The following is a 26,866-nucleotide window of genomic DNA, read 5'->3' as shown; positions in this document are numbered from 1 at the left end:
CCCCAGCACCGAAGTGCAGTCTCCCAGTATCGCCACGATCTGCGTGGGGCCCTTCTGCTCGCTGCTCAGCACGTTGTCTGGTCACTAGCCGCTGGCTTGTGCCCTTCTGTGACGACATCCGACAACCAACGCTGCTGGTCTGGTTGCTCCAGACTGGCCTTTGCTTCCATCTTTGAGAGAAGCACCCCGGACCCTCCTGGTCCACTCAAGACGCCATTTTAGGCCCACCACGTGGCCCTGAAATCTGCCAAGGCTTGTTGCCCCAATCCTGGGCCCAGCGACGCCGACAGCATCATCCTTCGTGGGACAGCTCGCACCTCCATCCTGGTCGCCGACAACGCCTCCTGGTCCGTGAGACTGCAGAGCCTAGCGTCGCCCACTCACCTAGTCGAGGTGACGGCCAACCGGTGCCCTCCTGGTACCCTCTGACTACTGGCTAGTAGTACGAACGTGGTCCCCTCTGCTTTCAGGTATCAACGATCTCTGATCCAGGCTTGGATCTCTACGAACTATTCATCACTGGTCGCCGGCCAGCAACTCCTTTTCTTCCGGCTCCTGGCTCGTCAGCGAAGACCCCGACGCCTGTAAGACTTGTGCAGCCGCAGCCCTCGTGGCTAGGTAACTTCGGCATTTCGGTGCCTGCATAGCCTCTTTACTCTAGGGTCCCGAGTCCCTCGCTTCCGACTTGCCTTATCGGGTCCGCCCGAGACCACTAAACTTTCCGTGTCCTCGGACACTTGTTTTAATTGTGCACTTGAAGTATTTTCCTAAGAGATTTGGTTTGTGCTTAGTACCCTGTTCTTATAAAGAGTACAGGGCTGTTGTGATCTTTAATAAATAACTGTTTATTTTCATAACACTTGTGTGGCGTCCTTTCACTTGGTGTTCAAGGGGTACATGTGTGGTAAACAGCTGGCTTAACACGCCCTCTCGAGTCTTTAGCCTTAGACTGCTCGTATCCACGCTACTAGGATAGCTGGTCTATAGGTTGACTTACAACCAATCACCATAAGGGTCGTTGGAACGATACATAGCGGTCGCTAGAATAGCGAACGCTGCATATCGGGCCAACTTCTCACATTCTTCAGGAGGCAATCTAGATCGTTCAAGACCGATTGCTTACGGCTGCCCTGGCTCCCTCGGGCGTAGATGTTAATTAGTATGATGCCCTCATTATTACCCTTACTAAGGTTGATACATAGAAGGTCAGCATTATCTACCAAGATTTCCTTAGATTGGAATCCCAGGGAATCTCTGATCCATACCACTAGGCCTCCAGAGGCCCTACCCTTTGGGCCCTGTGTGGCGGGCTTATAGTGGTTCAGGTAGCCTGCTCTAAATAAAGGACCGGTTGCCCAGGTTTCCTGGAATACAACAATATCATAAGTGTCGATAAAATTTACCCAATCATCGTTGTACAAGCGACCCCTTAGCCCTGCAATGTTCCAGGAAGCCACCTTAAGTGATCCCACTGGGCTGCTAGTCGGGATTACCTCTGATAAGCCTAAAACTTCCACCCTGGTCTCAATGTGTCTAGTGACATGACTAAGGACTGGTCGTGAGCCTTCAGAGGTAGCAAGACTGTCTACACATGCTTCTAAGGGGGTAGGGGGAAGAATCACCTGGATGGGAGTAGGTTTGGTGTTGTGGACTGAAACATCGCCCCCCCCAAGTCAATCGACCTCATCCAAACAACCGAACATATTGGAAGTAGGAGCCCCTTCCCACCAGCTATTTTGACCTTGCCAACCATCCCTTCGTCCACTCCGCATGGTGTTTTTAACTGTTGACCAGTTCCCCCCTTGATTAACGTTCTGCCGTGGGGGGTAAAAGAAGGTGAGAGGTCTGACAACGATGGTTGTATTATCGCCTCGTACATCCCATGAACATAGATGTTGAGCCGTACAGGGATCTGCAAAGGAAACCACTATACAATCACCAGCAATGGACTTAGGCGTGGGACCTACCCAAGGTACTCTCCGTACCATTAGTATATTACTTCTTAGGTGGTTTGGAAGCTGTCTATTTACATTAAGCCAGTAAATAACCTTGTTTTTTAGTGACCAATGATTCTCCTGAGATTGTGGCTCCAAGGCAGGGACACCAGCTAACACTATGACATATGGCCCAGCATCTGGTGGTAGATCTATGAATCCCCCACGAAAATTAGGACTACTAGATTGCTGGGGATATGTACGCGTGGTCACAGGCTTATTAGGTTGTTGGACTATAGCCTGAGACCTCTGTTTAGATGGTGCTGTGCCTTGAGGGGGGCGAAGGATTGGGGCTGTAGTTTGTGGGATAGTAACTGTAGGGGTACAGACCTTTGTGCGGGGTTTGGGTATGGGTTTAGGGTTAGGGGGGGCAGGGCTGGTGCATCTAGCACCGGGGCCTGTGAGGTGCGCTCATCACCCTTGGAGATGTTAGCTTCCATTTGTTTTAGGCTAAGACTAGCTAGAGTAACTATAGTCTTAACCATTTCTAGTAGACTGTTTTCGATGCGAGTAAGTCTAAGTTCCAAGGGAGTTAAAAGCTGTTTTAATGTAACCCAAACAATTTTAAGGAATTCTTCATCACCCCCTGATGCTTCCCTGACTCACTCAACCGTCCCTCAATAACCCTCTCGGCAGTGTTTACAAAGGTATCCCCCGTTGTTAGGTCTAACACAGCGCTGTCTAAGCCAGTACCAATTTCCTCAGCCGGTGTGCAAGTATTAGCCTCAGGAACATCAGTACCTACCCCGTTTGAGACCAGAGGTCGACGGTTGTTAAAAAATTGAGACCTCGCGATTTTGGCCTTTTTACGTGCATAGGCTGATCTAGCATGGCATTTCCTTTTGTGAATAACAACCTTATTAGTTACACTTGCTGCTTGCTTTGACAACTCAAATTTATTGGGAATACCTGTGCCTAAACCTGAGGTGTTTGACGACAAACTCTGAGTGGGCTTTGGAGATGTCGATGATGGAATTAGAAGATGCTCCGAGGATGGTGTTGATGGTAAATGATGGATATCCGCGTGAGTTATCAATGGTCGTGGACCAGACAGGCGCTCCGGAGTTTTAGCAGAGGCAATATTACCCAGAGATGATTTTTTTTGAGGAAGCTAAGTTATGGGATAGCCGTCGTGCTGCTTCTAGCTCCAAAGACACTCTATGTTGCATTTTGCTGATTTCCATATCAATGGCCTTATTGGTCTTGGTAAGGAAATCATCAAGGGTCCCGTTGGGCTTGTGCTCCCCCTTAGCAGTTTTGCTACGACTACCCCGTGTGCACATGATGGTTTAGAAGGAAGGACAAAATAACAAGATATAGATAAGGCAGGAAATACACAGGGGGGGTGGCCCAGGCCAGGCCTCTCAGGCCTCGAACGGCCCGCTCTTAGCCCGGTCTTCGCCCCGAGCTGCGTCCCGCGCTGCGGGAGTACGAACCTTGGATATAGGGGACGTTAAGGGCGGTGGGCGGGACAACAGGGAGAGCGGACCGGAAGTTGTCAAACGGTCACGCAGGGACTCCTGGGCAATGGAGTCCCTGCAACGCTCGCAGCCCCGCTGAGAGCCTCGACCCAGTCCAAATGTTCCTTGCTCCTTCAATCTCCGGCGTGGTCCGGCGTACAGCCCCTCTCACCCTCAGGCGCTGCGGCACCGCGGAGCGGGTGCGGCGAGGTTCGGGGTCCGGTGGCAGTAGCAGGCAAGTCCTTCACCGTGGCAATTGCTCCTGGCGAGTCCAAACTAAAATAAACGTGGTCCCACTGATACAAGGAGTAAGGGGGTTTAAAAAGCCTCCAAAGGGCGATGGGCGGGACAACAGGGAGAGTGGACCTGAAGCTGTCAAACGGTCACGCAGGGACTCCTGGGCAATGGAGTCCCTGCAACGCTCGCAGCCCCGCTGAGAGCCTCGACCCAGTCCAAATGTTCCTTGCTCCTTCAATCTCCGACGTGGTCCGGCGTACAGCCCCTCTCACCCTCAGGCGCTGCGGCGAGGTTCGGGGTCTGGTGGCAGTAGGAGGCAAGTCCTTCACCGTGACAATTGCTCCTGGCGAGTCCAAACTAAAATAAACGTGGTGCTTTATCTTTCCCTTCCGGTCTTAAAGTCATATGCAGTGAGGAGCCAGTGAAGCCCAGTTCTCCCAGTTTCACAGTTTCACAGTTTCCTCTAGTGCCTAGCTTGTAACATGCACCACTACTAGCTGCCCTTCTTGCACCCCCCTAGTTGCAGGTTTTTGCAGGTTTTTCCAGCTTTCTCCAACTTGCTCCGAAGCTGGTGAGAGCTGTCATATGGGGCGAGAGTTCAAGCGAGGTTCAAGTGCAGCGCTGTGCTATGTGTGGGTGAGTGGGATAGGCAAGAGAAGGCTGATGTAGTCTGATGTGGGTGCTGATACAGTCGCCTAACTGCCGCCCTCTCACTACCTGCTCCCAGCCGACTCACCCGTCGAGAAAGCACTCGCAGCTCCGGTCTCCCCCTGCCACCTTCAATCCCGCGATAACCGTCAGTCAGCTTTCCCGCCGCACTGCTTCTCGCCGAGGGCTTGCCACTACCCCCTGTGGTAATAACCGGGGGCCAGGGGCAGGCGGCAAAGCCCAGCACGAGCCCGAGTCCGGTGCGGGTGTAGATGCAGGACCCTCACGGCTCTCTCCGTGCTCCGTGCCTCGCGCTCCGTGCTGCTCCACTCTGCTCAACCCTGTCTGCGCTCGATTCACTTTCCTGCGCTCGAATCCCATTTGAGGATCTCCCAGGTGCCTACTCACATGGACTGGCTCCATTGTATATGGCACATTTTGGGAATGGAAAAAATAACACTTACAATATCCGAGCCGGGCTTGGCTTTTAGAGAAGCGTGGCAGCCGTTCTTGTCATTACTTAAGCCGGAATTTCGTGATCTTACCTGCCCTAGATATCTAAGGCTGCTTAGCCTGCCAGAGTCTATCACATCTAATATGCTACGCCACTCACTCAGAACCCCGGTAGACATAGCATTGTGAATGGAGGGGAGGGTGGTGGGAGGGAGTGTTTGCCTTCTTGTCTTTCGTATATGTATTACATCTGCAGGACTTTACAAGGCCCAAGGTAGTGCACGTATACGTTTGCCACTGTTTGTTTGGTTTTTGTATGAAATTGCAATAAAAAGATTTAAATCTAAAGAGACCTTGTATCACCAGCAGATGTAGGTGCCATTTGTGATCTACTAGGCTTCGATGGCGGAATTTGTCTACCCTGCCATTCAGACAGCCTGCTAGGTGTAAATAAAACAGCGATAGTATTAAGCATTCGCTGAAGACATGCTATCATGTCTTCGTTTTAGTTTTCCCGCTTGTACTTGAAATACGGCCAGACTCCACTTTGTTTTCTGGCGTCCATCTTGTATGCTACACATTGCCATGTGCTCGCCACGAGGCGAGTCCTACCTCACTGATTGTCACCCTTGAAGTTTGCCCAGCAACAGGCTATAAATAGTTCCTTGTGCGTCCCACGCATGTCCAGTAGGAGTCACCTCTGTTTCTGTTTAGCGTAGATTGGAATGTGCATTTGGCAGGTCTCAAGAACCGTTAACTCCACCCATGTATCGATCATGTTCAAGAAATGTCCATATATGGTTGTAAATCATGCTTTGAGCTGTAACCGCCCACTTATGAGCCCCTTCTTTGTGTATAAAAGGGGACCGCATGTCTGAGTTCTTTGTGCCACCTTGTACAATACTGTAGAGTGTTGTGTAGGCTGTAGTACCACCTTTAAAGGTTTATTAAACTATGTTTTTGTATTTCCAGTTTCCGTGCCAATTTCTTGTGTAGTCTGAGGACTCTGTGTACAGAAGGGCGAACCCTTTCGCACTCGCAGGCCTTGCTGAGGCCTGTACTCATCATAGGTATTGAACCACCAGGGAAATGTCTTGACGATCCAGCCATGTTCAGAGGCGTAGGGCCTCTTCACAAGTGTCCACAACTCCACCCCACCCCACCCTGTTTGTTTCAGTAGCATATGGAAGTGATGTTGTCCATGAATACTTGCTTTGATTGAAGAAAGAAAGGCTTTCAATGCAATCTGGATTGCCTACAGCTCCAACCCAAACACCGCTAGAGACCACATCTCTGAACTCCCTCTCCCAGAAGGCCAGCCCAGCAGTTACACATTTGTCACTACAGTCAGCTCTGGTTCGCAAAAGGAGAGGGGGCTGTCGCTGACTCAATTGCGGATCAACAGCCACCACTGCAGATCTTTGCATTTCCGTCCGAGATCTTAACCCAGTCAGAGAGATTCCCTTGATGTTGTGCCAACTGGAACTTCAGGTCCTACCGCAGAACTTTCAACAGGCATGTGTCACAAGAAGGATGCTTGAGGCCATGTGGTCCAACAACCTCATAGTTTGCCTCACCAAAATCCATGGATAGAGCGTGAATATACTGGACTCGCCATTGGGCAGGGGTCGCCCCGGCTTCAGGAAATTCTGGGAGGCAAAGAGCAGACCTTGGCACATGCTTTACCACGAAGTGATGCCTAGAGGGCTAATGCTTCCATCCTATGTCCTATTACTTGGACCAGTATGGGGAAGTCAAAGACCGCTTCAACTCCTTAGATTTCTTCTGCTTGTGAGATTTACCTGACAACTTGGATCCTCACATAGAATATAGGAAGGGGTCTTGGGATATTCCACACAACCAGGGAAACAAACAAGTTACTTATCTTCGATAACACTTTTTCTGGTGGATATAGTATTTGCCTGCAGATTACTCACCTTATGAATATACCCTGCGCCAGCATTCAGCGGATATTTTTCATAGCTCTCCATGCCGACAAGGTCGTCACAATGCCATGGCTCTGCACGCCACTCTGCATGACGTCACTGGAGCAATAAGACGACCATGTAGGCGTGATGACGTCCGTTCCACCCATTTTTCCGTGCCACCGAGGCAAAACAGTTGGGCCTACCATAGAGACAATGCATACATAGTGCACAGAATTCACACAAATACATACAGTGTAAATTGAAATAAGAAAGCAAAGAAAGCTCACATTTCAAATAAGTCCACATATAGACGAATAGAGGTAATAATGAATGACAACATAAAATTATCAAATCAACCAATACCTCTTTTTAAGGTATAAAAGGGTGAACAACGGGGAGGAGGGTAGGTCAGTGAGGAATCAACAGGCAGATACTGTATCCACCAGAAAAAGCGTTACCGAAGGTAAGTAACTTGTTCTGGTGCATACATCTGTCTTTGGATTCCTCACCTTATGAATGGAATCCCACAGCAGTCCAACCCCCGGGGGAGGGAGTCCAACCTTGTATATTAAAATGTCTTGCAAAACAGAGCGGGCAAAATGGCCGTCCCTCCTCACCTCGAAATCCAAGCAGTAATGCTTCGCGAAAGTGTGGAGGGAGGCCCAAGTTGCAGCTTTACAGATGTCCAACACAGGAACACCCCTGGACAAGGCAGAAGTAGATGACTTAGCCCTGGTGGAATGAGTCCTAATGCCTTCAGGAGGCTCCTTACCAGCCAGGGAGTAGCAGATCTTCATGCACAAGATGATCCACCTGGATAAAGTGTGCTTGTGCACCGTCTTGCCCTTCATACGTCTAGCATAGCCCACAAAAAGCGGATCCTCAAGACCATTGTTCTATCCAAATAGAAACTAATCGCCCTCTTTGGATCCAAGCGATGAAGCCTCTCCGTGAGGGGGAGGATAGAAAGTAGGAAGGGTAATGGAGTGTCCCAAATGGAAGGGAGTTACCACCTTAGGCAGAAAAGCAGCCCTGGTCCTGAGAACCATCTTTTCAGCATGTATGGTCAGAAACTGAGGCTTTGAACTCAAAGCCGGAAGCTCACTCACCCTCCTAGCCGAAGTGATAGCCACAAAGACCGTTTTAAATGACAGCAGTCTCAATGGACAACTGTGCATAGTTTCAAACGAGGAACCCATTAAAAAAGTTAACACTGGATTTAAATCCCACTGGGGCATAATAAAAGGAGTCGGAGAAAACATGTTTGTCAGCCCCTTAATGAACCTTAAGACTATTGGAGACTTAAAAAGAGAAGGCTGATCAGGCAAACAAAAAAATGCAGACAAAGCCGACAAATATCCATTAACAGTGGCCACAGCACAACCCTGCTGAGCCAAATGAAGCGAAAAACAAAGAACATCAGAAAGATGTGCTTTCAAGCGATCAATAGACTTCTCTCCACACCATTTAACAAATTTTGACCACCTGTAGGAGTAGATAGACTTGGTGGAGTGTCGCCTGGCCGATAAAATAACGTTCACCACGTCAGGTGGGAGAGAAAAAGTATTCAGGTTGCCCCGTTCAATCTCCAGGCATGAAGGTGCAAGCTCTGGGGGTGGCGGTGTAGAGCCTGCCCCTCCGATTGCGAGAGGAGGTCTATCCTGAGAGGGAGACGGAGCGGAGGATGCGATGAGAGGTGATGAAGGACCGTGTACCACACCCTTCTTGGCCAATCTGGGGTGATCAATATAACTTGGGCTCGGTCTTGGTGAATTTTCCTCGGAACCCGAGGAATCAAAGGTATAGGAGGAAATGCGTAAAGGAGTTGCGAGCTCCAACTCAACTGAAACGCGTCCCCCAATGGTCCCAGCCTTGGAAACTGGAGGCTGCAGAATGACGGGCAGTGCGCGTTCTCGAGAGTGGCAAACAGGTCCACCCGAGGAGTTCCCCACGTCCGGAAGATGTGTCGAACTACCTCCGGATGAAGACTCCACTCGTGGTCGGCGGAGAACTGCTGACTGAGACTGTCCACATGCACGTTCAACACTCCGACCAGATGATTTGCCATCAAACAAATCAGATGGTCCTGAGCCCAGGACCAGAGCCGCAACACCTCTCTGCAGAGACAATACGACCCTACTCCTCCCTGCTTGTTGACATACCACATCGGAGCAGTGTTGTCTGTCAGGACTTGAACAGACTGACCTCGGAGGGAAGAGGGAAAGGCCTTGAGCGCCAAATGTATCGCCAGCAATTCCAGAAGGAAACCAAAGACCCTTAATCTCCAGATCCCCAGATGAGCACCCCACCTAGGGTGGAGGCATCCGTTATCACTGTGGCCACCAATGGAGGAAGATGAAAGGGCTTTTCTTGAGACAGATTGCCCTCCACGCTCCACCAAGACATATCCGCTGCTGCTTCTCTGGAGATCCTGACTGACTCCCTGAGATCCCCATTGTGCTGATACCACTGCCTGCGGAGACACCACTGGAGCGCCCTCATGTGCCAGTGTGCTTGTTTGACCACCAGGATGCAGGAAGCGAACAGACCGAGCAGGCGAAGGACCTTCAGAACTGGAACAACTGCTCCATTGTAAAACAGAGGAATAATTTCCTGAATGTCGAGAATTCTTTGGGGAGGCGGAAAACGGGACACACAGTGGTATCCAGTACTGCCCCTATGAACAGGTTGCACTGTATGGGGCACCAGGTGAGACTTGGGTACATTTATCGAAAAATCCAACAGCTGGGTTGTAACCTGCAGATGATGACGCACCATCTCTCGTCCAGGTAGGGAAAATCCGGGATGCCCGACCTCCTGAGATCGGCAGCCACCACTGCCATCACCTTGGTGAAGACTCGAGGTGCGGGAGTTACAAAATTCTGAGGTCCAGGATAGGACGTAACCTGTCATCCTTCTTGGCAATCAGGAAATACCGGGAGGTAGCATCCCTGACCTTTTTTCTGCTCTAGAACCACCTCTATCGCATCTTTTTGTAAAAGGGCAAGAACCTCCTTCTGAAAAAGAAGTAAATGTTCTTCCGTGCTAAACCCACGGCAATGGGGGTAAGAAGGAGGGAATTCCCAGAAGGGAGGGGGTACCCATTTTCTACCAGATCTAAAACCCAAAGGTCCGAAGTGACCAATTTCCAATCCTGTAGAAAATGGTTACGCTGGACCCCCACAGGACCTGAATGATCCAAGATGGCGAATCTAGGCCTGTTTTCCTGCATTACCAGGAGGCGTTGGGGATGTAGAGGAGGAAGAGGGTTGATGCCCAGCTCCACGAAGGCGACCTCTGCCTTTACCCCTGTAGCTCTTGTACAAGGGGTTTTGTTGCTGTTGCTGTTGTTGTGGTTGTCTGAAACCTCGAAAGGAAGACTTGCCAAAACCACAGTATTGTTTATAACCATAACCTATTGTCTGGGTCTGCAGACCCAAAGACCTTACCGTTGCCTTACTATCCTTAAATCTTTGCAGGGCAGAGTCTGACTTTTCTCCAAGAAGTCTAGACCCATCAAAGGGCAAATCAAGAAGTGCAACCTGCACATTTGAAGAGAACCCAGGAGATCTCAGCCAAGCATGTCTCCTTGTTGCAATAGATGAACCCATCACCTTGGCAACAGAAACCGCCATATCCAGGCCAGACTGGATGACCTGGCGAGCTGCAGCTTGAGAGTCCGCCAACACCTCACTCAGATTCCCCCTGTCCTTCTCAGACAACTTAGAAAGAAGCTGTGTGGCAGAGTCCATTAGGGCATGAATATGTCTGCCCAAGAGACAAGTAGATTGTAGTGCCATGCTAGCTGAGGAAAAGACCTTCTTCGCAGACTGCTCCAACTTCTTGGAATCCTTGTCGGCCGGAGCCTGCGAAAAAGCCCCTGTAGATTGCTTCAAAAAAGAAGCCTGCACCAATAGACTCCCAGGAGAGGGGTGAGAAGAAAGGAACACCGGATCTCCAGGAGCAGGTCTATATCTTCTTGAAACTGACCTTGAATCCGCAGGAGCCGAAAGTGGGTTGCGTCACACATCGAGGATTGGCTCAGTCAGTGCATCATTAAAGGGTAAAAGTGGTTCAACCACCGAGGATGGAGAAAGAAGCACTTCCTTGAGAAGATTAGGCTTATACTCCGCCATAGGAAGCTGCAAATCCAAAAGCTCTGCAGCCTTCCTAATAACAGTGTGATAAGGAACAACAACCTTCGAGGGAGAAGCCTTCTGAGAAGCAAAGTCCCACTCTGGAGAAACGTTGAGTCCACTTGCCTCACACAAGTCCTCAAATACATCTTCAGTGTCATACATCTTTCCTTCCTCCCTCTCTTTAGACTGGTACTGCTCCTCCTCCAATAATCTCTGCGCTTCTCTCCTCGAGCCCCTCTTCGGTTGCAGCGTCGGTGACGCCACACGCGGTGTTGAAGGCTCTGGGAGCGGCGTCGATGGAGGATCCACTGCAGTGGCCGGTGCAGACTGAATCCGAGAGGCTTCACTGGGTACGAGGCCCTGGCAAACACTCTATACATTCCATTCAGAAAATGCGATGGATCCAAACCCAGCGTCGGAAACTGAGGGTATGGAGCTGGTTCGAGATCCGAATGAGGTACCTCTGGAGTCGTAGCCGCTGGAGCCACAGGTGGAACAGCCGGAGCCGAAGGACCCTCTGTATCAGCCAGATTCGACACACCTTCTGGAGTCGGTGAGAACCTCGGCGTCAATGTCTGCTCCGGAGTACCTTTGTATGATGGAGAATGAGCCGGAGTCACCTGAGTAGACACTGAAGGTGAAGGGGAGAAACGTCCTTTTCTTGATGTCGAGGAGCAGGAGAAGGCTACCTTGACACCACAGCCTTCAACGACCGGCGTCGAGAAGCATGTCTCCTCTTCTTCTTATGCTTCCTCTTGGAGTCATGCAACATTGATGACTTGGACTTTGACAGTTTCCGACCCCTTTTTTCTTTTCTTGCCTTGGCCATATAAAGCTTGGCTTCTCGTTCCTTCAGGGCATTAGGATTAATCTTCCTGCATAAAGAACAGCCCTCGACGTTGCGGTCAGCAGACAAAAACCAAAGACAATCTTCATGCGGGTCAGTAATTGACATATGACCCTGTATTCATTACAGGGCTTAAACCCTGACTTCCTCAGGGCAGACTTGACAAAAGAGAAATAGATACAAATGAAATTACAAAGTATCCCAGTCGAAGTATGGAGAGTCCCAGAAAAAAACGTTAGCGTCGACAGCGCGGAAAAAAGGGAATTGACGTCATCACACCGACATGGTGCTCTTATGGCTCCAGTGACGTCATGCGGAGCAGTGTGCGGAGCCATGGCATTATGACGGCCTCGTCGGCGTGGAGAGCTAGGAACAATTTCCCCGGAATGCTGGCGCAGGGGATATTCATAACGTGAGGAATCCACAGGCAGATATATCCATCAGAAAGCCTATATACTGCAGCTTGAATCACGCTGTGCTTTAACATCATCGTCCGAACCATGGATGCGTCTTTACAATGCATTCCTTTATCAAGCAAGTCATTAGAATGACTTGCGTTAAGGAAAGCATTGTTGGATTGATGTTGGTCTTTAAGTTCAACACTTTCCCTACTGTTGCATATACTGGAGGTGGAATAGTAAGTTATACTATTTCAAATCCAGCGCTTTCCCTAAGGCAAGTCATTGTAATAACTTGCGTTGTAATGGAATGTGTTGTAAAAACGCATTCATAGTTTATCTGCATTACTAAGGCAGGCATGATTAATGCTTGCGTCATTCCAACATACAAACATGCAACCGGGTTCGAAGGGTCGTCTGATGTCGGGCAGCAAGGAGCTTCAAGGGTCGTTCCCTCCACGCCTTCGGATTCATGTCGCGGCAGCCCTCAAAAGTCATGGTCCCACTCCAAGCACCAAAGGCAAATCAAAGAAAGGTCTGTCACAAACATCTGCTGTTGAGAGACACCACATGGTTTAAAGCCTGTTGTATTTTTAGGAAACATCCCTGACATACCAGGAGAAGAAGATCTCAAAAAAGCTGCGTCAAAAAGTCAAGGAAAAAGGTAATCAAGGAAAAATCTGTACATTTTGGCTGGGTGTAGCTGACTTCGGATGACTGGCACGGAAATAAAAGAACTAACATCAGGGTGCCTGAGTTGTGCTTATAAAGGCACTGCACACGTCACTTCTGGCATGGATGACACCAGCGTGCTGGAGTTCTGCTCAAACATTTCCGGATCCATTCTCACGCCTGGGGAATATTCCTAGGTAAGAAATCTGTAACTAGAGGTCTCTAACAGATTGACCGGATAAAAACATTGATGAACAATGAGTAACATATACTTTAAATAAGAGGCTAAGGCTCAGAGGTGAATGGAAATTGAGCAACTGAGACTGGGAGGAAAAGAAAGGCTGAAACATTGCATGTGCGGTTCCTAAGATACTATTGAAGCGGATGTAGGAGGCTGGCTTAGTATATGGTGCCCACTTATGTAAGTGTAGCACCCTGCAGTAATCCAGACAACTCTGATTTTAGTGGTCTTAGATAACCTTCTAAAACTCTCTAGGGGAGTTGACGGTGCCCTTGAAGTTACAGCTGTCCAGACAAGGAGATGCTGTAGAAGACCAGGAGCCATTCACGAGCTCTCCCACGTCGGACGTCAAGAGCTAATGGGTCAGTGACCGACAGAGGCACCAACAAGGCCTGGCAACGATAACCAACATAGTCGTCGATGAAGGTGCAGTGTCGGGACCAGCAAGGTCCAAGTGAATCACCACGAGCAGGCCCCAAGCATACAGGAGAGCCCACTGGAGCCAAAGAAAACCCTCAGGCAGAAGGCACAGGAGTCACAAGAGGACCTCGAACAGCTCCCCAAAGGAAGAAGGCCCACAGTGCAAAGGATGCAGTGCAGGTGAAGATCTTGGCTGCAGGAAATGCTTGAGGATGGAGTTTCTTGGGACCCAAAAATCTCTGGAGGAGAGAGTCAGCAAGCCTTGGCAACAGAGAGTTGGTGCAGTGCACATGAGTACTGCTCCAGCGGTTCTGACGAGGGATACTGGCTTAAAAATTGCTGTGAAGACAGTGCACGGCTCAAGGGAATTGCAGAACCACCACCTGTGTTGCTGAACCTTTCAGAGTCTGTAGGAGTTCAAGAACAGACCAGTCAGCGTGGTTGCGGTACCTGCAGATGCATTTCCAAAGGAGATTCCTTCAGGTGTCTTGGATGGCCACAGGCCTTGTGAAGAATATGTATGGAGCACAGGCACAGACGTTGCAGAAGACATGCAGGGCGACGAGACCAGGAGCAGCAGAATTCTTCAAGGTTGCAGTCTCAGTTCCCAAAATGAAGTCCTGGGGCTCCATGCCCTGACAGTTGAAGTGGTTTCCGATCGGAATCTTCTCCCACCACGAATCTATGGACCCACCTTCAGTTAAGCTCTTAATAACCTAAGGAAAGGGTTGTGCTCATTATGATGAAAGTCCGCCCGCTATCCTAGCAGTACTGGGACCGGCCACCAGACGAGCGGCGGTCCCGCACCACTGATTAGGATGCGACCATCACCCTGGCCGTCGCATTCCGCAATCCTGACATTGTGGCGGGTGGTGTTGTAAGCAGCAGCACTCGGCGCAATGCCAAAATGGCATGTTGTGCATTGCGGTGCCTGCCACCTTGCGCATGGCAATGTAGGGGGTACCATAGACACCCCTCAAGTGAAGTCCGGGGGTCCACAACGGGCCCCCAAAGCAATTCCCCCCCAGCCTTTCCTTGGCAGAAAATGAGAAAGTGGTTTGGACGTGCATTGATAATTAGTACATTCAAAATAACCACCTTAAATTCTAAGGTGGTTATGGTGCTTTTATTCCACCTTTTCTTATTTCATTTATTTTTTAGTACAAACACGATGAACATTTAATTCATGTCATAGAGGAAGATACAGCGTAAATAATTCCGCACAACAATAATAACAAAATTTGCAACATTTCACAAGGACATCAAAAAACCAACAAAATACTTATAAATGACACAACATAACAAAGCGAGAACAGACCAGTCCTTATTTGAAACTACGGCAGTGCGAATGATTATCATTTTTCAGAAGTGCATCATGCCATTTACAGCTACACCACACTATGATTACACCAGGCTGGTTGCCCTGTCTGTACACAGTGTTATTCCATAGATTAGTAGTGGCTACTTCTAGCTGGAAATTGCCGCCATGGAAAGGCCTTTGAAAACACCCATCCTAATGCACAAGTTACTTACCTTCGGTAACGATATATCTGTAAGAAACAGTAGTTAGTATTAGATTCCTTACCTTAGAATATCCCCAGGCGTCAGTCTGGATCCGGAAACATTTGCGTAGCAGTAACCCTGCGCGTCGCTAGCCGGCGTCTGCGGCTCCGCTTCCGTCGTCGGCGTCATTGGCGCCGGGATGACATCGCCAGAGTACTTAGACGCCACCCTCGCCCGCTGACGTCAGTTCTAATACACAGCTTTTCCGCGCCAGAAACGCAGAGCCATGATAAAAACCAACACTGGTGCCATGAAACTAGGGCCCTGAAAATTGTTGACCTTGACCCTAGATATCGGATTGCATAATGGTGAGGATGGGTGGGGGGGTAAGGAATCTAATATTAACTACTGTTTATACAGATATATCGTTACTGAAGGTAAATAACTTGTGCATCTGAAAGAAACAGGTTAGTATTAGATTCCTTATCTTAGAATAGATACCCCAGCAATACCAACCGCGGTGTTGGGTCTGCGAACCAAAAATCACACCAGAAAGTCCTGGAGAACGGAACGGCCGAAAAAGCCATCTCTCCGGACTGCGCTGTCCAGGCAGTAGTGTCTTGCGAACGTGTGCAGTGAGGTCCACGTAGCTGCCTGGCAGATGTCCTACAAGGGCACTCCCCGCCCCAGGGCAGTAGTAGCCGCCGTGGCCCGAGTGGAATGGGCTCACAGGAGGCTCACAGGAGTGGAGCCAGTGAATAACAAGCCTTGATGCACAAAACGTCCCATCGAGAAATGGTCCGTTTGTGCACCCACGTCCCTTCTTAGCGCCCATGTAACCAACAAAGAGTTGATCATCCACCCGAAACTGGCTTGTGCGATCCAGATAGTATGAGAGTGCACGTTTTGAGTCCAGACGGTGGAGCCTCTCTTCCTCTTTCGAGGGATGTGGAGGCAGATAGAAGGTGGGCAAGGTGATGGACTGCTCGAGGTGGAAGGCTGTGACTACCTTGGGCAGGAAAGAGGGTCGCGTACGCAACACAACTTTGTCCAGATGGACAGAAAGGAAAGGAGGTTGTGAAGAAAGAGCCTGGAGCTCACTCACTCTCCTGGCAACCAGGAATGCAGTCTTAAGAGGAGGAGACAAAGAGGACAGTTATGAAGTGGCTCAAAGGGAGCGCACATCAGATAAGTCAGAACAAGATTCAAGTCCCACTGAGGCATCACGAAAGAAACAGGGGGAAACATATGAGGGATGCCCTTCAAGAACCTATTTACAACTGGGGACTTGAAAAGAGAGGGCTGATCAGGGACCCTTAAGAAGGCAGAAATGGCAGAGAGGTAGCCCTTACAAGTGCCGAGAGCAGAGTCCTGCTGGGCAAGAGAAAGAAGAAAGAGGAGAACCTCAGAAAGGGGGGCAGAGAGTGGATCCACAGCCTTTGCTGTGCACCATGCCACAAATGTGTTCCACCTACAGGCGTATACCGATGTTGTGGAGGGACGCCTGGCTGCCAGAATCACATCGCAGACTTCAGGAGGCAAGTCAAATGGTCTCAACTGTTGCCGCTCAATCTCCACGCATGGAGATGGAGGCTGGACAGGTTCCGGAGGAGGACCGTCCCCTGCTGCTGAGACAGAAGGTCCTCCTGAAGAGGCAGACGAATCGGGGGATCGACTGACATGCTGAGTAGCTCGGGATACCAGAATCTTCGTGCCCAGTCCGGAGCCACAAGGATAACTTGGGCCCGGTCGCGCCTGATCTTCTTTAGTACTCTAGGCAGAAGTGGTATAGGCGGAAAGGCGTACAACAGACCGCAGCTCCACTCGCGACAAAAAGCATCTACGAGCGAGTGCCGCCTTGGAAATTCCAACGCACAGAACTGATGACATTGCGCGTTCTCTTCTGTGGCGAATAGATCTAACCAAGGCTCTCCCCACTGCTGAAAGAGACCTTGCACCACGTCCGAGTTCAGACGTCATTCGTGATCCATCATGCACCAACGGCTGAGTTAGTCCACACTGGCTTACAGCGAACCTGCCAGGTGTTGAACCACCAGGGTCACGCCCGATGTTCCAGCCATTGCCAGAGGTGCAGAGCTTCCTGGCACAGGGTCCCCGACCCCACCCGACCCTGTTTGTTGGAGTACCACATGGCGGTGGTGTTGTCCGTGACACCTGCATTACACTCCCCCGGACAGAGGGGAGGAATGCTTTCAGTGCGAGTCGGATCGCCTGCAGCTCCAGAAGGTTGATGTGGAGCTGGGACTCTGCCGGAGACTAGAGGCCTCTGATCTCCGCCTCTCTCATGTGGCCCCCTAGCCCAGGAGGTACGCGTCCATCACAACTACGTGCTCCGGTTGGGGTAGGGAGAGGGATCTGCCGCTGACCCAATCGTGGTCCGTGAGCCACCACTGCAACTGTCTTGCAGTGCCCTCCGAGATCAAGACATGGTTGGACAAGTTGCCCTGATGCTGGGCCCACTGAAACTTCAGGTCCCACTGCAAAGCCCGCATCCGCCACCTGGCGTGATGGACCAGAAGGATGCAGGAGGCCATCAGCCCCAGAAGCCGCAGCGTCAACCTGACCGAGACTCGGGATAAAGGCTGAAAGATCGGAATCAGAGCCTGAATATCCAGAACCCGCTGTTCAGGAGGATAAACCCGAAACTGCGCCGAGTCCATAACCGCTCCGATGAAGAGGAGCTTCTGAGAGAGGCACAGGTGTGACTTCGGCACATTGATGGAGAACCCCAGCAGGTGCAGGAGGTCGGCCGTAGTCTGGAGGTGTCTGGGGCGAGCCCTCCTTCAACAACCAGTCATCGAGAGAGGGGAAGACTAACACCCCTAATCTGCGCCGATGAGCTGCGACCACCACCATCACTTTCGTGAACACCCGAGGGGCGCTGGTAAGGCAAAGGGGAGCAGGATAAACTGAAAGTGCTCGTGGCCTACTGTGAACCGCAGGTAGCGCCGGTGGGCTGGCAGGACGGGGATGTGAAAATAAGCGTCCTTCAAGTCCAACGCCACCATCCAATCTCCTGCGTCTAGGGCAGCTAAGACCTGATCCAGAGTCAGCATCTTGAACTTCTCCTTCCGGAGGAAGCCTTTGACGTTCCGCATGTCCAAGATAGGGCGTAGGCCCCCTTTGCTCTTCTAGGGAACCAGAAAGTAGTGGGAGTAAAAACCACACTCTACTTGTGGCCCATGAACGCACTCGATGGCCCCCTAGGAGTCGATGCCGGCATAGGGGTCGTTAGGTCAACCAGCGGCGACCCTGTTCCGACGGATCCGGCGGGGCCCTGGTGCGTCGGGACCGAAGTCGTCGGGGCCAAAGCACCCGATGGTGCCGGGGCCGAAGCACTCAGCCCGCTTGGGCTCCCAGTCAGGCCTTTGGGCCCCGCGGAACCCGACAGAGGAGTGAGCGACCTCATGGCCATGAGGAAGGCATTGATCTCCTCCGGGGTCGTGTTCTGCACAGGGAGCAGCGGGAATTGAGCAGGCTACAATGTCTGCAGCTCCGGCGGAGCCGCAAGGGCGGTGTCGTCCGAACCCCCGGCCACCTCGCGCGAGCGTCAGGGGAGTCAGAAGAGCAGTGTCGCTTCTTCGACTTCTTGTGCCTCTTACCTGAGGACTTGGAGCCCGATGAGTGGTGTCGACTCGCCGAGCTGTGATGCGCCGCGGGGCCGACTGCTGGAGCTTGAGGCCCTTACGCGACCGCTCCCGCCTAGCTTTCGACGTCAAGGGCGGCCCCTAAGCAATACAGGCACCTGCGATGGAGGTCGGTATCCGACATCAGTCGGTTGCAGTCGGCAGAGGTTTGAGCCCGGGCATCCCGACCGGCACCAATGTTCGACTCGAAAACAGATCAAAAGGGATCGAAAAAGTTTAGTCAAAAAATGACTTAAAGGTACCACTTTTTCCGCATCGGCGCTTGCTGGTGCGGAAAAAAGAAGAACTGACGTCAGCGCACGAGGGCGGCGTCTAAGTACTCCAGGCGACGTCATCCCCGCGGACGCGGAGGCGTAGACGACGCCTAGCGATCCGCAAGGGTACTGCTACGCAAAAGTTTCCGGATCCAGACTGACGCCTGGGATATTCTAAGGTAAGGAATCTAATACTAACCTGTTTCACTCAGATATGGATGGCGGTGCCTGGTAGGCCTCCATATTAGTGCCCAAGTCTGCCCAGCAATCGTAACGATTGCCGACCGGCGGAAAGGCGGCGGACGCACTTTGCACTTTGCTTGGTATTATGGCAGGGGTTAATCAGGTTGTGATGGTGGGCGGATTGCCATCGCCAGCCGGGCGGTGGCGATCCGCCTGCCATCATAATCACCCACTTAGTCTTGTCTGGGAGGTGGTCACACCTCCCTGTGACAGGAACCCTATTGTCCTGCCTTCCCCTGCTGGAGCTTGGCTCAGCAGCAGGAGGGCAGAATCCTTTCTCTGGTCCGCAGCAGCTATAGTTTGCTGTACCAGGAGCACTGAGTGCCCAATAGAGGAGCTTTACAGTGCATAGAATCCTACCTGCAACTCCGTTCGCAGTGTTGGGGTATGATTCTAACATGTTTGATACCAAACACAATAGGGTTCATTACAGCCAGTTTAGAGCTAGCCATCGCGTATGACGCATCGCTACTCTTTATATCGAAATGGTTGATGTTCACACAACCCAGGAGAATGGACTCTGAAGGTTGTAGGGGCTTCCTGCTCATGCAGGGGAAACCTCACACTTATAACCAAGCACCCTGATCTTGACCTCGAAGTCCTCTTGGTATCCTTACCCTTAATTTTGGCAAGAAGGAGTTTCGCCTCTCGTTCTCGAAGAGCCTTTGGGTTCATCTTCGAACATGAACGACAACCCTTGACGTTGTGATCCGACCCCAGACACCACAAACAGTCACCATGAGGATCAGTAATGGACATCATCCTGGCACACAAGTCGCATGGCTTAAATCCTGTCTTCTTCGATGACATCTTCAATGGAAGACAGTCCAAACAGATACAGAACAAAAGTTCACAATAGTAACAAAGTTACTATCCGCACAATAGAAGATCCCAAGAAACCATTAGCATCGACAACGCGGAAAAAAGGGAACTGATGTCATCATGCCGACGTAGGCGTAATAAGGAGTCGGTGAGGTCAGTCGGAGTCGCGCGCAATGCCATGCCCCTATGACGTCGTCCACGCCGGCGTGCTACAAAAGAATTTTCCGAACGTTGCTGACATAGGGGGATATTCACATGGTGAGGAATCCACCGGCAGATGTATCTATCAGAAAGGCCTGCCTTAGGGCTGATTTATACGTTTTAAGTGCAGTGACCTCAGATATAAGGAAACGTACATCTGTTGTAAGTGGTGCTAGCACCAGCTTACACAGGCTGCAATGGTAGGCCTACAGTCACAATTTGAGTGGTCTCCCATTGGTGGCATAATACATGCTTCAGTCCATGGAGGGGCCCTGGTGTACCTATGCCCTGGGTACCTAGGTACCATATACAAGGGACTTACATGGTTACAACAGGGTTGTACCTAAGTTCTAACCATGCCCAATTTACGGAAGAAGCACAGAAACTGGGGTCCTGATCCGCAGGATCCCTGTTAGACTAGTCAGAAAAACACAAACACCAGCCAAAAAGTGGGGCAGAAGGATCCTACCTTCCTACAGCGGAGAAGAGTTTTATGTAGTTGATGGCCATCGACTGGGAGTTCAATGATTTCTCTGAGAGTTAAACACCATATCCACCTGGAGCTTTAAGTGGTCAATCGTCATAGACTGGGAACTGGGTCTCAACAGTACCCTAAATTGTAATAAGTTTGGGTCCGAATTCAAGAAAAACCCATGTTGTGAAAGGCTGGAAGAAGCATCCACAGAGTAAAACTGAACTGAGTTGTATGTTATAGACTGACCTCCTTGCTCGAAGACTTGTGTAGTATTGTTCCAATGTTCCCATCCTTAACCTCGTTTTTCAGCACCTACATAAAGAAAAAGGCAGGGGTCACAGGTCAGGAAGAATCCAAATAAAATAAAAGGAGTTAAAGCTTTGTACACTTTAATAACATAAGAAACTCCTTGCTCACTACCTCCCCACTCTGCCCCAATAATGTAACCGAGGTTTCCTGACTCGGAGATGCTTCCTGCACCACAAATTGTGAATGAGGGCAACTCTGAGAGACATGGTTAAGTAAGAGTTCTGCCACATAAAACGAGTGAGCGAAGTACTCTGCAGCCCTAATGTGTAAGAGGCACTCCGCCTTGAGGTGTGAGAGAATCTTCCTGCCACAGGTGGTGTGAGAAAAGTTCCCTATTCCAGAGGCATGAGTTGGTGAGACTCTCTATCCAAAGGTGGTCCGTCAGGCCCAAAGTGTAAAAAAACACCGCTGCCTCCTGGGGTTTGACAATGAGAAGTCCCCAACTGTCTTCTCACCTCATGCTTTATTTTTGTTGTTGAACCTGTGGAGGAAATAAAAAGGTACACATGTAGTGCCAATAGTTTTAAACCTCACTTATGAGTCAAAACATGTGACTTGTTTTAATAATAAATTGCAATTTCGAACATGAAAAGAAATTCGGGATTACAGTGCAGTGTCAGAGATGTAAACTTTTCCTAGAACTGGACAGACAGAGGTTGCTGCATTTAATAACAATGTGCATTTTCAGATCTTTATCTGAAACTGGTACTAACCAGTGGACGAAGTGGACAGAATCAGAGGGGCACGATGTGTTCATACTTTTTTTTTTCATTTCAAAAGTTTTTATTGGTAGTTTCAAAATAAACAAATGCAAAAGTGCCAAGCAATAAATACATTGAATACACAGAAGTCATAAGTAAGCAGTAGCGGTACGTGGGAGTAAAGTAGTGTCTATCATATTCGGCAATTGGAAGGAAGGTAAAAGCATAAACAATCAATCAGAAGCAATCAGAAGATAACATAGGATAATGAAGAAAAACATTAAATTTGAATATACATTTTGCATCAATGGGAGCAGTAGTATCAGTGAGCTAGTCCACAGGTTATTGAAGCATCTGACAGGAAGGAATTATTAACCGGCTAGATCGGCAGGGAGCCTTGGCGGGTCTAAAGCGAGGTAAAGTGCAGGCTAAGCATGGGCGAATTTTGCGAATTCGCGATCCGCAAATTCGCAATCCGCAAAATTCGGGAATTCGTGCAAATTTTTTCATTTTTGGTATTCGCGGGGCACTTTGCGTGTTCGCGTGTTTTTGCCTGTTTAATCACTGCCACCCTCTCATTTTTTATGCCCTTCTGCCCTCTGTACCACTCGTTTCTGTGCCCTTCTGCCCTCTGCCCCACTCATTTTTTATCCCCTTCTGCCCTCTGTCCCACTTTTGTGCCCTCCTGCCCTCAGCCCCACTTAGAATGGCGCCGGCAAGCTGCCAGCGCCATTCTAAAATAGCTACAAAGAGCTTCAACAGGAAGCTCTAATAGATAAAGTAAAGCAGGTGCTTTCAGTTGAAGGTCAAATTAAGTTACAGAATCATTAATCACCCCAAGTTTGGGGTGATTAATGATTGTGTAACTGAATTTGACCTTCAACTCGAGCACCTGCTTTACTTTATCTATTAGAGCTTCCTGTTGAAGCTGACTTTTGTAACTATTTTAGAATGGCTCTGGCAGCTTGCCGGCGCCTTTCCAAAAGAGTTACAAAAGTCAGCTTGAACTTTTGACCCAATCCGTTCCGCTCGCGGATTTTGCGGGAAATTCGTGAATCTCGCGGATTGCTAATTTACCGAAAATCCGCAAAATCCGCGAGCGGAACGGATTTTCCGCCCATGCTTAGTGCAGGCGGCTGGGGTCTAGGGTGTATGTAGGTGGTTCAAGGTGGTTTATAGGAGTTAAAATATTTGTCTAGAGCGTCCCACATTCGTCTCCAAGGGGGTCGCCATGGTGAGTGTTGAAGTGATATGTTGTCTGAACCTCTAAGATTGATTACCCAATTTAGCCAGCAGGCAAAGGATGATTTGCGAGTATCTTTCAAATTACTGAGAACCACTTTCACTGCAGCTATGAGGAGTAAGTCTAATAGGGCTCTTTCATTGTCGTTAAGGGACGTGGCTTTGAGGGGGGGGGAGAGAGGACCTTTTTGAGGAAATCGAAGACCTTATCCCAAAAGGGGGCCAAGCATTTGCAATGGAGTATAAGATGTTCAAGGTCACCGTCCATAACTTTACAGTTCCAACAGATCGCATCAGTTCTGATGTTGTGGGCGAAAAGACGAGCTGGTGTCCAAAAGGCTTTATGCAGAAGCCAGAATTTCGTCTGGGAAAGTGTAGGGCTGATTTTGTGTCGCATGGTAGGTTCCCATTTTTTGGCCCAATCTACATCAGATATATGGAAGGAGGAGTGTGATTCCCAGAACTTTAAGATTTGTTTATTAAGATTGGAGTGTTGCTGGCGTATGAGTTTATAGATCCAGGACACCTGGTGGCCTAGTCTGTTTAGTCTAGAGAGGTAGGACGGGAGAGAGGAAGGGTCTGCAGAGAATTGTGCTTTAGTGATCGCTGCCTTAACCTTCAGGAAGGTATAAAATTCAAGTGGGGCAAGATTATATTCGGATTGGAGTTCCTTGAAGAAGAGGGGATATGAACCCTTATATAGTTGGTGTGGGAAAAAAAAACCTTTTTAATCCAGATATCATTTTGTAATGGCTTACCCTTGTACAGCACGGAATGGTTATGCCAGATCGTTTCCCACCCAGAGCGCCGAATACTGGAATCTGAAAGTTTATCTATTTTTAAAAGGGTGATTTTTGTGTTCTGAAAGATCGATTTCGATCAGCTCGTTGCATTCAGATTTGCTGATAGAACCGCCGCTGGAGCAATATTTCCAAAGAGGCTGTTCATACTTTTTTAATTCAAGGAAAACAGTTCAGCTGCTTTCTGTGAAAAGATAACCGTCCAGGGACGGTTAGCTCAGAGAGCTGAAATGCTTCAGCCTACGTTAAAGACAGGGAGTCTCTTGTGCTGTGAATCTGAGGGAGGGGCAGACAGCTACACAACCCTTCTTGCCAGAGTGACTGCTGTCTGAAAGAAATGTAAATGTACAATGGGTCAATCTGCAAATGTAACAGTAGCTAGGATGCCGGAATTGGTTTTAATTAATGGAATTACTTGACACTTCCTTATGACACAGATTTATTATTTTTTAATCATATTGGAAAGGAGGTACAAGCTGAGTGGTGAAGTGTGTGCTTTTTAAAGGAACGTAATAACACAGGACCCTGGGCCGCAGGGGCCTGTGTTAACCCCAAACTATTTGCCACAGCTTCAACCAGCATTCAATTCTGTGGCCGTCTGTAACAGACACAGACCTCTGCAGTGCGTTAACTAATACCGGTTTTATAAAGTATGATAGTGCATTTCCCAATGATTAACTTATCTTGCATTTATTTTACATTTAATCTGTGTGTTAATTTATATGTACATACCTGTAGATGAAAGATTGACAAAAGTTACAGCATATTTAGTTTTTAAGCCACGCCTTTGATTCCGCCCCATGTTAAATCGCCTGTCCCCATTGTGCACAGCATCGCAGACCCCTTACTTTCTTTAATGTACTTCGACCGCTGGTACTGGCAAATATGTTACTTAACTTTAGTATTGTTGTTTCTGGTGGATACTCTGAATACTTCCATTAATGAGACTGGAACTGGAAATGTTTTAAGAGCACTTACATGCCAGTAACTGGCACCATCAGTATAAGCAGCAGCTCCATCACGCAATGGACATGACAACACAGAGTTGTACATGGGCGACAAGCTTGCGCGCTAACCTCATCCCTCAGTTTTTCCACACCAAGAGACTGTCAACAATTGAAGTGACCTAAAGTTATTTACCTTCTATGACACTTTTTATGGGGAATACAACATCTGCCTGTGGATTCCTCACCTTTTGAATTACCCCTTGCGCAGCATTCCACTGAAACTTTTCTCCATAGCTCTCCCATGTCGAAGAGGACATCACAATGGAATGGCTCTGCTTGCGACCCCGAGTGACGTCATTGGAGCCATAAGATCTTGTCAGCGTGCTGACGTCAGTTACATCCATTTTTTTATGCTTATGAGGCGAATGGGTGAACCAACAACATTTCACAAGTATACACAGTATACAATATTTCCTTAAGTATACACAGTATGCGACTTAAGGATGAAAAGAAATTAGAAATTCTTAAACATAGACATTTCCTAGTGACAAGCATCACAGCATTTCTAATAATAATGAAATACATGAATTTCATGCCAAAAATCTTTTCGGTATAAGTAGGCAGGTAACGGGGAGGCGGGTGGGTCAGTGAGGAATCCACAAGCAGATATTGTATCCACCAGAAAAAGCATTACTGAAGGTAAGTAACTTGTTCTTCTGATGGATACATCTGCCTGTGGATTCCACACCTTTTTAATTGAATCCCTAGGCACACCCGCTCCCTGGGGAGGGTGCCAACCTACCTATACCAAAGAATCTTGCAGCACAGAACTTGCAAAGTGGCCATCCCTCCTCATCTCTGAGTCTAAGCAGTAATGCTTTGCAAAAGTATTGTGGGAGGCCCAAGTTGGAGCCTTGCAGAAGTCTACCTCTAGCTAAAGGTGAAGAAGACTTAGTTCTTGTAGAATTAGCGCAAATACCTTCAAGAGGCTCCTTCTCGGCCAAGGCGAGCAGATCTTGATGCAGAGGATTATCCACCTGGACAGTTTTGCCCTTCATTTTGCTCACGGAACCGATGAAAAATTGGTCATCCAGCCTGAAGTCTTTTGTCCTGTCCAGGTAGAAACTTAACGCCCTCTTAGGGTCCAGGAGGTGAGTTCTCTCCTCATCCTTAGAAGGGTGAGGGGGAGGATCTAAAGTGGGTAAAGTGATAGATTGTCCTAGGTGGAGATTCTCAAAAACTCTGTTGAGCCAAGGAAAGAGAGAAACTCAGAATATCACACAAATGGACCTGCAAAGGAGCAATTGATCTCTCTCCACACCATTTACCAAACCTGGCCCACCTACCAGAATAGACAGATTTGGTGGAGTGTCTTCTGGCCGATAATATAACATCCACCACATCCGGAGGGAGGGAGAAAGAACTCCGGTTCAATCTCTAGTCATGAAGGTGCATGCTCTGGAGGTTGGGGCGTAGAACCTGCCCCTTCGAGATGATGTCTGCCCTGAAAGGGAGTCGTAGCGGAGGGTGCGATGAGAGGTGAAAGAAGTCTGTGTACCACACACTTATTGGCTAATCCGGGGTGATCAATATGACTTGGGAGGAATCAAGGGTGTGGGAGGGAACAGGTAAAGAAGATATGCAACCCCAATCTAACTGGAACACGCACCCCAACGCTCCCCATATCGGATACTGGAGACTGCGAAATGACAGACAGTGCGCGTTCTCGTGAATGGCAAACAGATCTAACCGAGGAAACCCCAACATTCTGACGTAGTCGCTGGAGTGCTTTACAGCACCGGGGCTCTCATCACTGCCCAGGTATAAATAGCGGGGCAAAGTCACGGCTCTCACTGGAGCAAGTAAGCGTACTACGAGGACCATCGGGCCTCATTGAGGACACGCCGACTGGGGCGGTGGTTGGACAGCATTTAGTGGTGCCTTGAAACCACCGTGATCTTGCTCAGCGTCCAGTGTCTTTGAAAAAGTGTGTTAACACGAAACGCGTCGACTAGCTGGACTTAACAACGTGAACACCAACCTGATGTTCCTTAACGCTCCCTGCAACAATAAATGTGTGGCTACTCCTTACGTGTTTGGTGGCTCTCTTCACTTAGCAGGCAGCCTTGTTGGATATATGTACACATATATATATATATGGCTATCGAAAAAAACGTTTGGTCGAAAGTCGTCAACAATAAACGCAATTCCAACACGGACCCTGGTGTGCGAGTCATTTGTGTGGTTCCTGGGAGAAAAAACTC

At 49.2% G+C, this 26,866-nt stretch overlaps 1 protein-coding gene across 1 annotated transcript in view; it reads right to left on the bottom strand.

The window, feature by feature from the left end:
• The window catches only part of LOC147679786 (myoferlin-like), a 3,853,508-nt gene that overhangs the window by 1,644,980 nt on the left and 2,181,662 nt on the right, over nucleotides 1-26,866 (bottom strand). The window contains exons 15-16 of the mRNA XM_086943347.1: nucleotides 21,368-21,393; nucleotides 20,850-20,915 (exon numbers count right to left, since the gene is read on the bottom strand). Of these exons, the coding sequence (XP_086799473.1) occupies nucleotides 20,850-20,915; nucleotides 21,368-21,393 (92 nt within the window). The remainder of the gene's footprint in view (nucleotides 1-20,849; nucleotides 20,916-21,367; nucleotides 21,394-26,866) is intronic.

This window comes from Lissotriton vulgaris, chromosome 11 (genome assembly GCF_964263255.1).
Source record: "Lissotriton vulgaris chromosome 11, aLisVul1.2, whole genome shotgun sequence".
NCBI lineage: Eukaryota > Metazoa > Chordata > Amphibia > Caudata > Salamandridae > Lissotriton > Lissotriton vulgaris.
This window is presented reverse-complemented; position numbering and strand designations above follow the sequence as displayed.